This window comes from Lynx canadensis, chromosome C1 (genome assembly GCF_007474595.2).
Source record: "Lynx canadensis isolate LIC74 chromosome C1, mLynCan4.pri.v2, whole genome shotgun sequence".
Lineage (NCBI taxonomy): Eukaryota > Metazoa > Chordata > Mammalia > Carnivora > Felidae > Lynx > Lynx canadensis.
The window spans coordinates 58345561-58358566 of NC_044310.1; the positions used below are offsets into that span (position 1 = coordinate 58345561).

The 13006-nt window shown below is 39.8% G+C and overlaps 1 protein-coding gene and 1 long non-coding RNA gene across 8 annotated transcripts in view; one reads left to right on the forward strand and one right to left on the reverse strand.

Annotated features, from left to right (window-relative positions):
- LOC115521366 overlaps positions 1–13006 on the forward strand; it is a 160372-nt gene that overhangs the window by 130901 nt on the left and 16465 nt on the right. The window lies entirely within an intron of this gene.
- The window catches only part of PTGER3 (prostaglandin E receptor 3), a 190661-nt gene that overhangs the window by 38206 nt on the left and 139449 nt on the right, over positions 1–13006 (reverse strand). For 3 of the 7 annotated variants that reach the window (XM_030326552.1, XM_030326546.1, XM_030326547.1), the window contains one exon: positions 6052–6211. The exons of the other annotated variants lie outside the window; for them this stretch is intronic. In XM_030326552.1, the coding sequence (XP_030182412.1) occupies positions 6197–6211 (15 nt within the window). In that variant the 3' untranslated portion in view covers positions 6052–6196. The remainder of the gene's footprint in view (positions 1–6051; positions 6212–13006) is intronic. 7 annotated transcript variants of the gene reach the window in all.

The following is a 13006-nucleotide window of genomic DNA, read 5'->3' on the forward strand; positions in this document are numbered from 1 at the left end:
CAAACAGACTCTGGGTTGTCAGCACAGAGCCCCACACAGGGCTCCATCTCACAAACTGTGAGATCATGACTTGAGCTGAAATCAAGAGTCAGACACTCAACAGGTTGAGCCATCCAAGGGCCTCAATGTGGTTAGTTTTCTAAAGGTTTGAACAAGCTTGTCTCTATCCCTAAATAAGATGAGTGGTTCCAGGATTCAACTAGTTGCTTATGGTCAATTATTGCCTTTGAATAGCAGTAACTCCTTATTCCATGCAACTACAAAATCATGAAAAATCCAACATAAGGGCTAATTGAATCAGCATCACTTTATAAACGAGTTTGGGAGATGCAAAGCTGAAATTTGGATTCCAGATTCTGCAAAGACATTTTAGAATGCTCTGCTCAGTCCCTGCAGTGAAGATTTCACAAAAACAAGGTTCTGTTTCACAGAAAGAGCTCAGAGCATACCTGAGGAAGAAAATATAGAGAACAGGAAAGGAGCCAGGTCTCACATAATGTTATGTACAGGACTGTGACATCAAGTTGACACTGTATCCTCTTGACAGACTGTTTTGTTTGCATCTGTCATCATAGAAGACAATGAGAGTTTCAAAGCTCAAGCTAATTTCACAAAGGGACTTTCAGCAGTGGTCAAGCAGTTGTACTAGACCAAGGGTGCCAAATAAATGCTTTCCACAGATCCTGGCAGTCGGTGACAAAGTCCCTGTAAAATCAGAGTAAGATTAGGAAGTAAGAGCAATGCAGTCCTTACTCTCATGCTGTTTGGTAGAAGGCTGCACCTGATTCTTCTGGGAAAGACTGCCCTTTGCAATGAAATGATAACATTCCTAAAAGTTTTGGCATTAAAATATCTCCTGTTTGAAAAGAATAAGATAATAGATTTCAGGTTTGTTTGTATTTTTTTTATCCTTAATTAAATTACAAGTTGGCCATTGTTAGGGATTAAATTTAGTCCCCTAGCTGAAGTTTTAATCTCCAGTACCTGTGAATGTGACCTTATTTAGAAATACAGTCTTTGGAGATGATCAAGTCAAGATGAAGTCATTAGGGTGGGCCCTACTCCAATATGACCGTGTCTTTATAAAAAGGGGAAATTTGGACACACAGACAGATACATACAAAGGAAAGATGAAGTGGAAATAATGGGAGAATGTCATCTACAAGCCAGGGAGTGGCAAAGAATGCTAGCAACCCCCCAGAAGCTAGGGTAGAGGCATGGAACAAATTCTTCTTCACAAACCCTCAGAAGGAACCAAATGTGCCCACACCCTGATCTCTGTTTCTAGCCTCCAGAATCTTGACACAATACATTTCTATTATTTAAGCCTCCTAGTTTGTGATGACTTGTGTGGCTGCTCTAAGAAATTAATGTAGCCATCCGAGATCAATTATCTATTTTTCTTTTATTTTGTTTTGCTTTTTGAAATTTTACTAGTTATTGAAATCTCAAAGTCTGGAAACCCTTAAACCAAATTACCTTAAAATCCCATCCAATCTTAAGATTTTATGATGTTTTACACTGTTGAACATTTTTCCTAATTTTTCTGATTAGTCATTAAGTGCCCACAGGATTGGAGACATCCAGATTCTCCTTAAGAAAGCAGAGTACAAACAGGAACAACATTTAGGTGTTACAGGGCCAAACCTGAGAAAATGTCTCAGCATATGGCTTGAAACATTAAATGTGGATGCTCGATTGATTTCTTTCCCTGTAGTTTGAGTAGAAATAAAACTCAGTGCTCCTGGTATAATATATAAGGATCCAACACTCCTCTGGCCATGGATCTGATGAAGGTGTATGTTTCTCAGAAAGTTAGAGAAGGGTACCCAAAAATCTATGGCATCTTCCATTTGGTTCATCAGACAGTCCTCCCTCATCTCTCATGGGTCATGGTAACTCTTTTTCCTTTCCTTTCTCCTCCTCAGCAAGCTACACAAGAGGAGATTAGGGGCAGTGAGGTATGTTTTACCAGATCATGCTTGAATGCACTGACGAGGGCCCCATTTCTGTTGCTCAGATGGGTTTGAAAAAAATCCAGCTGGGAATTCATCCATTTATTCACTCATGCATTTATCCAATGAATAAAAAAAAAAAAAAAAAAAAGAGGAGACCCAGGGACACCAATCCATGCTATATATCACACTGTCATAAAATGACTCTATAATTATAATAACTAGTATGTGTTAAAAATCTCTACCTTCATTTTATAGATGAGCTAAAATAATTGAACTTGTCCTTGGTTCTACCACTGATGAATGCAGTAGCTTGACCTTCATTCTGTATGTCTCCTCTCCATGTCTCCTGTATATCAAGATGCCTGCCCTTACAACTCACCAGACTGGTGTATACACATCACTGTTCCCTAAGACATGCCTTCACTCAGGAGCTGGCTTCTCCCAGTCTCTACGCACCTCTAACCAAAGTCTATCACCTCACAAAAAAAACTTTTCTCCAGAAAAACTTCCAGAATTCCTGGTCTCCATCCTTGCTCAGCCAGCCTCCCAGGACTTAGGTTTTTAATTGTGTAACTTCTGTTTGTTTGTTTGTTTTGCATTTATTGGAATGCTGTGCTGTGTTTGATATCAGCATGTCTGTGTATTTGATTTTATCTCCCTGGAAGATCATCTGCTCTTTAAAGGAAAATACTGTATCCCCTAGTTTCTAGTCCTAACCTCGCTGCTAAAGAGATAGACAATATTAGTTATATCACTTAATCTATTTGAACCTCCATGTCCCAATTGATATAAAAAGAAGGTGGTGGGAAGATGCAGTCTATCAACATCTCTTACCCTGGTAGCGTGTATATAGGTCTCCCAAGCATCCCTGTCCTTTGCTGGCTCTGAGAATTGCCCAGTTGAGGCTCGTGGCCATATTTGCTCATGTGAAGGCAACTCTGGTCTTATCAACGTAGACCACCCCCACATCTCCGCTGGGCAACACTACTGAGTGTCGACTCAGGCAGCCCACACTGCCGCCTAACCTGATCTTCCTGTTTCTCTCCTCTCCCTTTCATTTGCCATAGAGTCATAAATACTGCTCCAGACCAAGATGACAGATTCTTCTCCACATCCTCCTCATCTTTACAGACACCATTCTACCTTCCTAAAGTACGTTTACACTTCCTGCTTCCTCGATCCATCCCTACTCCTATAAGACATGGTCATTCCTCACCTATTCCGTGAAGGCTTTGCTGACCACCAATCTGCCATCAGAATCTGTGCAACTGCTGTAGCATTTAAAAATATTTGTCCCGGGGCGCCTGGGTGGCGCAGTCGGCTAAGCGTCCGACTTCAGCCAGGTCACGATCTCGCGGTCCGTGAGTTCGAGCCCCGCGTCGGGCTCTGGGCTGATGGCTCGGAGCCTGGAGCCTGTTTCCGATTCTGTGTCTCCCTCTCTCTCTGCCCCTCCCCCGTTCATGCTCTGTCTCTCTCTGTCCCAAAAATAAATAAACGTTGAAAAAAAAAATTAAAAAAAAAAAATATTTGTCCCTCTGCATTTTAACTGCATCATATAGAAATAACATAGTGAAATGCTTATGAGCATAGTTGTCTTGGTTTCAGACTGCCTACCTTTATAATCATCACTGTGCCACTTACTAGCTATTTGCCCTGGACAAATTATTGCTCTGCACCTCAGTTTCCTCATCTGTTGAATGAGGATAATAATAGTATTTACCATCTGGAATGTTTTTAAGGATTGATGAGTTAATGCATGAAAGCACATAGAATAGTGAACATATTATTGAGTTAACACTATGCACGAATACCACCCCATATCTCTTTTTCCCTCTAGGATTTCAAATAAGAAAAGAACTAATTCGTTATAACATCAGATTTGTAAAGTCCTAAGATCTCCTTTTCTTTCTTTTAAATCTCCCTTTTCATCAACCACTTCACATCCTGGTACCCTCTCTCCTTCAATTGTCTGAGGTAATAATGTTGACCTGCCCCTCTGCCTGATATTTAAGTAATGCACCACGAATTAGACCACTCCTGTATAATAGGACAGGGTGCGGCTTGTTGTTGGAAAGATGGAAAGACATAATATATGTGAAAATGCCTGAACATGTAGATTCATTCAAAGAATGTTCATTAAGCACCTTTTCTGTACTTAGCATGTGCCACCAGATCCTGGGAATACAGTCCTTGATTCATGTTGTATCTGTTTAGTGAAGGATACAGACAACTCTATCTACAGTTGGGATGCGATGTGATTAGTTGTGATGAAGGGACGAAACCGGATGCTATCATAACCCACAGTGCATATAATTGTCTCCAAAAGTAGAAGAAGGCTTCCTGAAGAAAGAGCACCCAGGCTGAGTCTCAAAGGTGGAATGGGAACCAATCAGCCTTGGAAGAAGGGAAGTCTCCCAGGCTAAAGGATAACCACAGGGGAGAAGACAGAGAGGCCCAGAGCCCTGCTGTGTTTTGGAACTACTACAAGAAATTCTGAGTGATTGAGGAGTGGGAAGAGATAAGCATGGACCAGATTATAAAGGGGTTTTATGCTTCTGCCTGGATTTTACCCTGCAGGTAAGGGGGAGCACTTTGCATTAGGCAGGGGATTAACAGCAACAGATCTGGGTCTATACTGACAGTAGTGTGAACAGTAAGTTGCAGAAGACTGCGGTAGAAACCAAACAGGGTTTTGTGGGGTTATTCCAATAACCTTCATGAGAAAATGCTTAAGGACCTGAACTAAGGGATGTGGATGAAAAGACCAGAGGAAAAAAAGGCAAAATTAAACAAATAACCTAGGAAGGAAAATACATAAAGTTCACACCAGTTGTTTTTGGGGTGTGACTGTACTATATCTTTCAGTGATTCAATGTCAGATTCCTCAACATTTTAACAGACTTTCTAGATGCAGCGAGTGTAATGGTAGGAATTTTGAGTGCATCCCAGGTGGTCTTTGAACGGTAAGGACTTTGTAGGGTGCCTCACCCACATCTCAGTGGCAACAGTCTTTCCCATGGAGGTGCAGCCTTGGGTTGCAAAAATAACCCAAAGCTACCAATTTTATCCCTAATTTTCTTTGGCACATTTATTTAGATACAGAGCCTGTTTCAGATTAACTTTAATTTTATTTCTTATCTTACAGACCTCTGTCCCTATTTCTTTGCTGGATCACTGCCAAACCCCAAGGTCCTATCATGCACAGTAACTATTTCCTTCTTTGTGGGCAGGCAGGCTGCTGGAGCTAAAGGGAGAAGGAGATGTTTTCATATATATATATATATATATATATATATATATATATACACATATAACATGGCTGGACCTTGAAGCATGGCTGCTTTGTATCCTCATCCTGGGTATCAGGCTCTTGTAGTGTACAGGAACCAATGACCGAGTGTCCACAGCTCTGAGTAATGCTAAATGTAGACTGAACCACCAGAGACTCCTTAATTTTGCTTTTATATCCCTTCTGTTGATAATTTTATATTGTAACTATGTATAAGTGATAAACTGAGGGAGGAAAGAGACTGTGAACATATGCATTAAGCATTTCTATGAAGATCCTATTCGTATCCTGTCTGAGGTGAGACACGAAATGTTAAGCATGCAGTTTGGTACATACATTAACATGGGAATTGCCTTCCAGATTATATTTCAATTTTAAGAAAGAAGAAGAGTGAAAGACACAAGCACAGTTTTCTGTAGGAGACCACTGCCATATGGAACTTTGTATGCTCGAGGAAGAGTGACAAGCCTGTACTGGAAGGTAATTGAAATTCATGACCAATTTATCTTGCATGGGCCTCTCCAAGCCCAAGTGACAAGGTGCTGATGGTCTCAACCTAAGTGGTTTGATATTCAACTGTTAGTTGCAATATATGTTGGACCAGCAGGAGGAAACAGGAGGAGCTTAGACACACTGTAAGGATGTACACCAGGAATTACAGCTTAGTGAAGTTCGAATCATCTCCTTAGGAGAAACAGTGACACATGTGATGAGACTGATGCCCAAGATTTTGGGGAAAGATTTACAAGTAAAGCTGAGAGAAATGGGCTCATAAATTTCCTTGGTAATCCCCAGAGATCTCACCTTGAACTTAGAGGCTCAAGTGCCAAAGCTGAAACTTGAAACACTGACAGATGTCGATTTTTGGAGAAGATTGCTTTGGAGTGTGGTAGCCTTCTGTCTTGTTATTCAGATCCCCATAGTCCTAAATGGAGTTTAAATTCCCAAATTAGGATTGGAGGAGCTGTAAGAAAATGAATAGTCGTCAGCATTGCTTTTGTATGGAGAGGTGTCGTATAGAACAGGAATTGTGAAAGGCATTGGTTTTGACCAAGACTTTCATTGGGCCTCTCTAGATGTTCTATTAGTAAAAAAACAGATTATTTCAAGTAGATTACCATCACAACATTGAATAGGTATTATAGTAGGAAAGAGAAATCAAAGGTATCCATTGGCTACTGAAGTTTTGCCAGTTCCCAAGACAGATATTTGCATTCAATGATTTGTGAAACTTTTTTGATTACCTAGTACGTGCCTGGCACTGTGTTGATAACATGACTAGAGATGGGCCACAGACAGTTTCTACTTGCAAAGGATTTACAGTCCAGGAAGCATGTGAGGACCACTATTCAATCTAGGAGAATCTGAGAAGTGTTCCCTTCCAAAGGAAAATCTTTTAATAAATTATGTGGAGTATACACAGCACATGCAGCATTGGTAGCATTCAGGAAGTAGGACAACGTTCAATCATCTGTTTACTTTTTCCCAAACCTAATTTTGGATTTTGAATCTAAGACTGAACAGGGATTTAGCCATAAAAAGGATGAGAAAAAACAAATAGAAAAACAAATGTGTTGAACTTCAAAAAGATAAAACCAAAGTCAAAGCACAGAGCTGAGATCTGAGGAGAACGGAGACTCGCAGCTTCTCTCTGCCTTCCCCTCCCTCATACAAAGTGTTTACTAAACTAAGATGACGTGAGTAATATCACTTATCACTGACAGGAAAACTATAAGCTCCGTCAAAGAATAATACTTTTATAGAAGAAACCCTACAACACACAAAAGTTGATCACGAAAAAATAAACTAGCAAGTGAGAAAAGGGAGAAAAGGGGCCCTTATTGAAAGAATAATGATGATGATAATAATAAGCCAAATAAAGAGAATAAGACAAATGTAATAATATAATTTGCACCACTGAAAGGGAAATGGGATTCCAGGGCCCTTCAGCTGCCCCCACACGGTAGTAGACTGAGGAACCCAAGAGAAGTGTTATTCACCATCCCCTGTGGTTCACCAGCTTTGGTGAGAACCAGCCATGTGCCTGGTCATGGGCCTCATGCAGTGGGCAGTACAAAGATGAATGAGTCACTTCTGTATCCTGAGGACATAATAAAAACAAGCTCAATCTACTGGGAAAGTGAACAGTGCTCCGCTCCAGTGGTAAAGTTCAACCTGTAGTAAATGCCAGATCAGAGGTAGAAAGCCAAGAAATCTAGCAGATTTGGAAAGAAAATGAGCAGTCTTTTTTGATAAGCAGTAAATACTTCACAGAAGAGGGCAAAAAATAGTGATGAGGTCCAGAAAGAGAGAGAAGGCAAGTAACAGAAATAGCATGTGTAAAGGCACAGGGGTAGGAGAGTGCGAGGAATATCCAGGAAATGGCAGGGAGTTCTGTGCAGTTGTCTGGGGGATGGGCAGGGCTGACTTGAGGGAATGAAGATCTTATTTACCATGTAAAAGGTTTGGAAATTAAATGTATTGGTAATCAGTAGTTAATCAGACAGTGGCATGTTTAGTTTAAGAGAAATACTTGTAATGTCTGTAGTGGGTTGAATGGTGGCACCCAAAAAGATATGTTCATGTCTTAATTCCTGAAGCCTATGAATGTTACCTTATTTGGAAAAAGGTTCTTTGCAGAAGTCATGCAGTTAAGGATTTTGAGACGAGAAGGTAATGCTGAATTATCTGGGAGGGTCCTAAATCCAATGACAAATATTCTTGTAAGAGAAAAGTAGAGGGATATTTGAGACAAACACACAGGAGAAAGCAATGGGAAGACAGAAGCAAGGATTGGAATGATGTGGCTTCAAACCAAGGAACACCAGGGAATGCCAACACTTATTAGAAGCTGGAAGAGGATTTTCTCGTAAAGCCTTCAGAAGGCGTTTCGCCCTGCTGACACCTTAATTTCAGACTTCCAGTCTCCTGAATTGGGAGAGAATAATTTTCTATAGTTTGAAGTTAACAAGGTTGTGATAATTTGTTGGAACAGCCCTGGGAAATTAATACCACTCTTCAAAACTAATCGGTACAAATGAAATAACAATGACTAGCATTAAGTATCATGCCTTCCAATTTACAAACCTCTTTTCTACACATTATTTTATCTTATTTTCATGATAAAACTGTGTGGGAGGGGCGCCTGGGTGGCGCAGTCGGTTAAGCGTCCGACTTCAGCCAGGTCACGATCTCGCGGTCCGTGAGTTGGAGCCCCGCGTCAGGCTCTGGGCTGATGGCTCGGAGCCTGGAGCCTGTTTCCGATTCTGTGTCTCCCTCTCTCTCTGCCCCTCCCCCGTTCATGCTATGTCTCTCTCTGTCCCAAAAATAAATAAACGTTGAAAAAAAAAATTTTTTTAAATAAAAAAAAAAAAACAAAAAAACTGTGTGGGAGTAGTAGTATTATTTCCCCCATTATATTGTTGAACCTAAGCTTCAAGAAATAAAATCACTTCCCTAAGGTGTCCAACTTGTACCCTCAGCTCTGTTTTTACTACTAACCTATGTTGCTTTAGTAATGAGTCGGCCCTCATAGCCACCACTCCTCATCCACATGTAGTTGATAGCTTCAAATGGCATCTAAATAACTCCTGAAGTCCGAGGCTGGAGAATAGACCAGAGAAGGAGGGAAAGAGATGGAGGGATCCAAATGGGACCAAGATTAGGAGATTCTAAATAAGGATTAAAAACAATTAGGTGGCCCTCTTCAAATTTTCTTGGGTTTTAGCTACTGATGCTGTAATATTGAGTGAAATGTTTAAACTCCTTGAGTCTCTGCCTCCTATTCTGGAAAAAATGGGCATAATAATCTCTAGCTGGGTTGGTTTAAAGAGTAAACAAACTGTGTATTTAAAAAATAACTTTGCAAACCCTAAGGACACAGCCTAAATGTTAGGTGTAATTATGACAGTGAAATCAGAATGGTGCAGTACTCTGGTTCAGTAGTATCATTAGTATCATTAGTATCACGGGAGGAACTTTTAAATTTTTTTTTTTCAACGTTTATTTATTTTTGGGACAGAGAGAGACAGAGCATGAACGGGGGAGGGGCAGAGAGAGAGGGAGACACAGAATCGGAAACAGGCTCCAGGCTCTGAGCCATCAGCCCAGAATCTGACGCGGGGCTCCAACTCACGGACCGCGAGATCGTGACCTGGCTGAAGTCGGACGCTTAACCGACTGCGCCACCCAGGCGCCCCAACGGGAGGAACTTTTAAAACTTGCTGATGCCTAGATTCTCCCCCGGAAGTATGAAATCAGAATCTCTTAGAGTGGAACTCAGGCATATTATTTTAAAAATCATCTTAAATTATTCTTATACATGCTGCCAGTTTCCTGCCAGAGTGGGAAAAGATGAGCTCTGGGGTCAAATTGATCCAGGCATATATTCCATATAATAACTTTACAATCGCTACTTATAATTGTGTAATCTTGAGTAGGTTACTTGACCTTTCCAAATCTCTGTTTTTTCAAGTTTCCAACAGGTGTAAGAATACTTAGCTCTTAATGCTGCTTTAAGAATTGAATTAAATGTATGTATGAATGAGACAGTTGGTTCAGGTTAGTTTGATTTCCCCCATTCCTTTTGCATCAATAAAGTCAATGGCAAACTAAAAGGGAAGAAGGGAATGAGGGAGTTGCATTTAGCACATGACATGCGTTTCCAAAAATTAACCCCAAGTTGCATTTTCTCAACGAAGCAAAGTCATATAGAGGTGTGGCTCTTGTGTTATGAATGCAGACATCACTAAATGTAAACATCACACAGAGCTGTTTCTTATAAAAATAATAGGTACCCAGGGGTTATAATAATTCACATTAACTGTGAAACCAAGTGTTTCCTCATTAATCAATGCCATAGGAAGGTGCCAACTATTTCCTGTGCTTAGCAAGTCGATTAGATTAGAGTCACAAGACAGCACTTTCATTGTCAAGGGCATTTATGGTCATTGAACGTTAGGTCACCTGTAATAGCCAAATGTCATTCTGTTCACCAATAGTGGAGGTGTTCAAAAATTGGTAATAAGGGTGATGGTCACAGATTTTGTGGTTATTTTTATTTTAGTTATGGAAGATCTCTGTACTGCAAGGCATTTTAGAGTCCAAACTGGCATTTTTGTCTTTTTTTTTCTAGTCTGAAAAACCCAGAGCATGTGGATGTCAGAAAGATGTTTCTTTTCTCTTAGAAATGTACAGTGTCTGCACACACTTAAAAAGCTCTAAGATATTCTACAGCCAGTACATAATTGGACATGCTGTAACAACCTTGAGGATACATGCCTTTAATTTACAATTATAGCTAAGAAGAGAATATTTCAGCATATTGTGAATTACATTAGAAACTTGTTTATTAAATAAACCATATTGTATTGGTTTACTGAGTCTAACCCCAGTAGTAATAGGCATATCTAGAGCCCAGATTTTGGCTTCTAATCCTGTTTCCAATAAAAAGAACCAGGGTTCCTCAGAGGAATGGCTGACTCAGGATTGTGGTAAGGATTACACAAAATAAACCTACACCATCTTCGAGTGCCAAAAAGTAAGGACGTGTAAAGAACAAATCAAAGCATACAATAATGGAGATATGTCAAAAGGACACAGAAACCAACTAAAGGAACTCCCAGTGGCCAAGGAAGAAACATTTTAAGCAACAAAATAAAATCTTATTAGAATATAATCCAAAGTATAAACTAAATAAATACCCATGAGTCCATACTGATATAAATAAATGATTGAATAAATAAGTGGGAGAGAACAGACAAATCTCCCATACAGAGGAATCCCAAATAATTTAATTTTATGTAGATCCTTCATCCTCAAGGAGGCTGAGCACAATTCCCCACTCCTTTTTCTTTTTTCTTAAATTTATTCATTCTAGATAGAGAGACAGACAGACAGACAGACAGAATGGGAGAGGGGCAGAGACAGAAGGAGACACAGAAACCGAAGCAGGCTCTAGGATTCAAGCTGTCAGCACAGACCCTGACTCAGGGCTCAAATCCACGAACTGTGAAGTCATGACCTGAGCTGAAGTCAGACACTTAACTGACTGAGCCACCCAGGTGCCCTTCCCCACTTCTTCTTAGCGTGAGTTGCACATAGCAATTTTTTTCTCCAAGAGTACAGTATGAAAAGGGCAAGGGAGAGGGGAGGAGTGTATTAGTCATGTTTCTCTAGAGAAACAGAACCAGTGGGAAATATATATTATATAATTAATTATATATGTAATCAGCTATCAGCAAGCTGGGTAACCAGGAAAGCTGGTGGTATAAATCAAAGCCTGAAGAACTAAGAATCAGGTGAGTCAGTGGTGTAATTCCCAGTTTGAGGCCATAGGCCTGAGAACTGAGATTACAGGAGTGCATGGGTACGGAGGGATGCTGGTTCAAGAAGAGAGAGCATTCATCCTTCCCCTGCCTTTTTGTTCTATTTGGGCTCTCAATGCATTAGATAATGCCTACCCACACCAGTGAGGGCAGATCTTCTTTACTAGGTCTACTGACCCAAATGCTGGTATCTTCCAGAAGCACCCTCACAGACATACCAGAAATAGTGTTATTGGCTATTTGGGCATCCCTTAGCCCACTTAAGTTGATACATAAAATTAACTATCACAAAGAGTAACTTTAAAGTGGAGAAGTCTGAAAAAAACTACCTTATCAGCTAATCAAGGTCAATATCAACAATGATAAATAATGTTGGTAGTATGTGCTTTCGATATGATGTGATGACAATGGCATTTTACCTCTGTCATCTTTCTCCCAGAAACCCATAGTCCCAGTCCAATTATGAGAGAAACATCAGGCAATTCCAAATACAAAGACAGTATACAAAATACCTGACCAGGAACATCTGAGAAACTGTCACAGCAAAAAGGGACCTAAGGAGACATGATAACTAAATATAATGTGATATCCTGGTGGAAGCCTAGAACAGAAAAAGGGCATTAGATAAAAACTAAAGAAATCAGAATAAAGTATGGACCTCAGTTAATTATAACATATTGATACTGATTCATTAATTGTAACAAATGGAGTATATTATGATATTGTGATTTATAAGGAATATATATATTTAGTCATTCAGATGACCAAAACATATTTCTCAGACATGTTCGGTCTGTGTCCACAGTTCCTGGATCACAGTTCCCAAACCCTTGGGATTTCCTGAGTGATAAGAGAAATGGGAACGTCTTTTGTTATAATATTTGGTCCTTGTCCTCAATTCCTTAAAATGAGAAAAACATATAAAAAGAGATTGCCAATGGATTTTTCAAAGTGAAAGGCATATCAATAGTTTTAATATGTGCAAATAGATGTAACTTCACAATAAAGAAATACATATAAAACAACAATGAAGTACCATTTAAAAAACCCATCAGATTAGTAAAGACTAAATATTTCATAATATATTGAGATGGTAAGGATGCATAAAAACAGGTATCTTCCATTTTGTTGATGAGCATGTGAAATGAAATGCCTTCTTTGGAAGATATTTTAGTGACATTGTAGCAGAAGCTGATGGCACCCTGCCTGTATCCCTGTGTCCATACATTTCAGTGTTAGTGGCCCAGTTTCCAAATGCCATCACCCCCTACTAAAATGGGCTGGCATGAAGGGCATGCACTGGCTTACGCAATATTTCTAGAACATGACAGATAAGGGGATAATGAGAATTATAAGGACAATAGAATTGGCTGGTTGCTGTTAGTGTCATAAGCATTCAGAGAAAAAAAAATGGCAGGCTCAACTATCAATCA